Below are 4,689 nucleotides of genomic sequence, written 5' to 3' on the forward strand. Positions count from 1 at the left end.
TTGTATTAACCTGTCTTCAGCTTGCTGTAACACTAATAGATTTATTGTTAGTTAATGAGCCCTTTTTCCTCTTAGCTTTACTAAATCTTTTACTATTAGGGAGCTGCTTAGAAAGTGATCTTTAATGTATGTCATTTCACTCAACAATATCCCCTTGGTCTGAAAAAGCCAATATCCCCTCCACTTAGCAGATTGCGAAGTAGTAGCCAGGGCAGTAGAAGGAAAACTAGGGCGGGCGAAGATGGTGATGTCATGGAAGAGTATTTCAAGGAGAGGAATGGAAGTAGGGTTAAATGTATCATTTGGGATGGTTTAGGCTGAAAATAATAGAAAATGCCCTCTAAAACTAGATTAAATATTAAAGAAATGTATTATCTTACAAAAAAGAAAGAGAGACAGCAAGAGTAAAAGAGGGGGAGGTCTTCTCTTCCCAAGCATAGTTCTTTTCAGTCTGACTGAGCCCATTTGGTTCATATGGACCAACAAAAATCACCAGGGAAAAGCCATGCTCTGGTTGTCCCAGAGCCTATCTTCCCTGGAACACATTAGGAGAGAGTAGAAACCTGGATAAAATTGAGGTTTGGCTGTAAAGGAAGAATGGAGAAATAAAAGCTGGGTAGACGGCCAACAATGAGTACTATAGGTATCAAGATGAGGGCTGAAGAAGCAGGTCAGATTTAGCAACGTGGAGGTAATGGTGCCCTTGGGGAGCGATGCTTAGTGGTGTAATGGCAGTGGCAGGTTGCAGAGGGCCCCAGATCCTCTCCCATCAGAATAGGGCCACTTCTCACAGGTGCCTGCCCTGCACACACATGTACACACTCTCTCTCTCTCTCTGTCTCTCTCTCTGTCTGTCTCTCTCTCATTAAATCAGAGTCAGAGGCTTATTTCTCTTTGGTTCATCACTCCTGAGACCCTCTGAGGGTGAGAGGTGGCAGGTACTTAATCACCATTGCCTCAACTGTTTTTATATACTATTTAGGGAGAAACCATTTAACTAAGACTATTAGGCACAACATTTTTATGGCCAGTTATACTCTCGTTCAAAATTATTTGGTATTATCTATAAGTTTTAAACTAAAACAAACTCAATTCTAAACCTAAACGTATTCAGTATGACGTTTACTTCTCCTTTTCAAGGATTGTGGTAAGCATAAAAAATATTCTTTGTTTTTAAAGTAATACACACAGACACTGACATTTGCTTTCCTTTCCTTCCCTCCTGAGGGAAACAATCCTAAAGAGAACATGTAAGAAATCTCTTATACGACAAGCTTGTTGGGGGGTTAATGGTTTGCCTTTGCCAGCTGTGATCACCTGATCTTGCCCCCCTAGTGACACACTGTAGGCAGAAATACTCGCCTGCCTGCACTGTACCTTCTCTGCCAGTGCTGCAGGGACTTGGGTGGATCCTTGTTCTTTGAACTTTTCATTTCCAGATTAGAACTGACCCCTCTCTTCTCAACAGATCTCAATACCCTTGACTATGCTATAGCTTCAGGGATGTTAATAGAATAAATTCTCTTGAAAACTGTACCCTGGTTGCATTGATTGGGATCAGTCTATTCTTCCTCCAAACCCCTCAGCCATTCATTTAGAGATTATCACATTGGGATCCTTCTCCAGGTAGTTAATTTTTTCCGTATTTCCCCGTAAGGTTCCTTTTCTGAGGATAACTAATATTCAAAGTCCATCATCCAAAACTCTCTTCTTTGAGTAGTGCTGAGAAGGGACACTGCCAATATTTGTTATTCCTTTCCCTTATTTCCTAAATATATCAGCTGCCTTGACTAATTGAATGTTTTTGCATGTCCAGCGAAAGAGTACATTGGTCTGAGTATGAGGACTTGCTTGTTTGGGAACCATTCTTTCTGTTTAAAGTGACCAAGGATAGCTTGACTCTGATCCCTTAGGTGATTTGAAGTTTGGCTCTCAGAGGTTTGTCTTAATTCCCAGGTCTCACAGGGCCTCTCACGTAGCCCCTGTAGTAACAACAAAAAATTGTGCTCAAATGTTAGTAAAACAGGAACTTCACCAGTCTTGAGAGAAGACATTTGCCAGTCTTACGGATCAAAGTTTTTTTGTCTTATCAACTCAGATACATCCTTTGAATTTTGTCTTTAATAGGACTGACTATATGACTTTTGCTGACTATAGCTTTTACCCTTGATAAACATTATCTTTATCCTCTTCCCAAATACCAACCAAACCATGTTACTGCCCCTGAAAGACATCTCTGCCTTTTCTCCTTTGGTTATTCCTTCTTCTTGCCTACTTGAAACCTTCTTCCTATTTCTCACTGCCTGTCCACTTTGACCTATTCTTTAGGGCCTATCTGAATTCCATCTCCTCCAGGAAACATTTCCTTGACTTTGCCTTATTCAGTTTGGTGTTTAGTCATGTTTTATACATTCTACCTTACACAGTTAGGGATTTCATGTTTATCTCTGTTCATTTATGAGGTCCTTGAGAGCAGGGACCATGCCTCTTACTTCTCGAGTACCACACACAGCCTACTGCCAGCACAAGTGTACAGCTGATACTCACTGAATTGAACTGAATCAGCTCAGACGTCAGGAGACTTATGATAACTTCTTCCTCATTTCAATCAAGATGTTGACTTGAGTAACCAAAACAGAACTCCCTATAGGAGGTTCCAAGTAGATTAGGTATCACATATTCTCAAGAAAAGATTCTTATTCCTTTTTTGAAGTCAGAAGATTCCTTTTTACACTTGGTAACTGAAGTAGGAACTTTATTAATGGTGCTTTTTGCTTGTCTTCAACAGGCTGCACGTTAAATGGCCAAGAGGTAAGACTCAATGTCCATTATGAAAATGGGTTCACTATCTCCAGGGAAAATGGAGGTTCCAGCAGCATATTGTATCGCTACCCCTTTGAAAGGCTGAAAATGTCTGCTGATGATGGCATCAGAAATCTGTATCTGGATTTTGGTGGTCCTGAGGGAGAACTGGTAAGAGTGTTTCTGGAAAACATGTTTATTCTAATTGATATTCTCATTCTTTGTCATTGCTTCTTATCTTTTGTATAAAAAATTATGGACTGATAGTCCATTTGGAGCCAGGAAATTGTTCTTCAGTTTTCAAGATGCATTGGGTATGGGTTTGGGTTTTTTTTTCCTTTTCCCCACATTAGGAGATCATTCCCTTTTTTAAAAGTTTTGTTTGAATGTTAGAAAGAAAAAAATAGCCTTTTAAGAAACAGGCTTTTATCTAATAAAAGATATAAAATACTAAAGCTGGCAAACTTAAATAAATTCTGTCCATTGCTATTATCAGCAGTTTGTTGGAATGAGAGTTAAAAGTAACAGAGTAGGGGCTGGCCCCGTGGCCGAGTGGTTAAGTTTGCGCGCTCTGCTTCAGAGGCCCAGAGTTTCACGGGTTTGGTTCCTGGGCACGAACATGGCACTGCTCATTAGGCCATGCTGAGGCGGCATCCCACATGCCACAACTAGAAGGACCCACAACTAAAACAAAATATACAACTGTGTACTGGGGGGATTTGGGAAGAAAAAGCAGGAAAAAAAAAAAGAAGATTGGCAACAGTTGTTAGCTCAGGTACCAATCTTAAAGAAAAAAGGAGGCTGGCCCCATGGCACAGCAGTTAAGTGCGCACGTTCTGCTTGGCGGCCCGGGGTTCGCTGGTTTGGATCCTGGGTACAGACATGGCACTGCTTGTCATGCCATGCTGTGGCAGGTGTCCCACATATAAAGTAGAGGAAGATGGGCACAGATGTTAGCTCAGGGCCAGTCTTCCTCAGCAAAAAGAGGAGGACTGGCAGCAGATGTTAGCTCAGGGCTAAACTTTCTCAAAAGAAAAAAAAAAAAGAAAGAGTGACTTGATTGTTACAGAAATTTTACTGATCAGAAAAAAAGATACAGAGATATGTCCACAGAGCCATCCTCTTTTTTGACCTCCTTGTGCTTTAAAGGAAATATCAATGGGAATTCCTGATTCCCCTTAGAAAAGTAGAGAAGTATGTTGAGTATACTTCAGAAATCATAAATTATTATAAAGGAGTAAACTAATGCCTTTTCTCTCTTATCAGTATTGAGCCAGTTCAAGTCTTATCATATGTGAAATCTTATGTCTGTGGACACAGTCACAGTAGGTGTAAATCTGGAAAATAGAATCTTGAAATTTTAGAACTGAAAGAGATCTTAGAGATAACATCGTTCAACCTGAAAATGAGAAAACTGTGGCTAGAAGTCTTATTTTAAATGATGAACCTTTAGGAAACTATGGATAGGCCATGGACCAGGGCTTTTCAAAAGCTTGAAGCATTAGAGAGAATTAAATGCTTCTCTCTATTAAATTAACTTGTATTAAATTAACCAATTATTAATAGCAGTTGCCACTTAGCAAGCCAAGTGTTAGATTATTCCTGGCTATTTACATATTTTTAATCCCTGCTTTATATTTAATATATACAAAGTTTAGTGATGAAATTAGTGCTTTGTAGTTTATATTTTTAATAAAGTTGTATTTTTCTTTAAAAGGCATAGTTAAGGGCTGGCCTGGTGGTGCAGCAGTTAAGTTCGTACGTTCCGCTTTGGCTGCCAGGGTTCGCTGGTTCAGATTCTGGTGCGGACATGGCACCGCTTGGCAAGCCATGCTGTGGTAGGCATCCACATAGAAAGTAGAGGAAGATGGGCACGGATGTTAGCTC

The 4,689-nt window shown here is 40.1% G+C and overlaps 1 protein-coding gene across 1 annotated transcript in view; it reads left to right on the forward strand.

Moving 5' to 3' along the window:
• Positions 1 to 4,689, forward strand: part of SNTB2 (syntrophin beta 2) — a 98,288-nt gene that overhangs the window by 84,995 nt on the left and 8,604 nt on the right. Inside the window, exon 6 of the mRNA XM_046680328.1 lies at positions 2,789 to 2,973. Coding sequence (XP_046536284.1) covers positions 2,789 to 2,973 — 185 coding nt within the window. The remainder of the gene's footprint in view (positions 1 to 2,788; positions 2,974 to 4,689) is intronic.

This window comes from Equus quagga, chromosome 13, assembly GCF_021613505.1.
Source record: "Equus quagga isolate Etosha38 chromosome 13, UCLA_HA_Equagga_1.0, whole genome shotgun sequence".
NCBI lineage: Eukaryota > Metazoa > Chordata > Mammalia > Perissodactyla > Equidae > Equus > Equus quagga.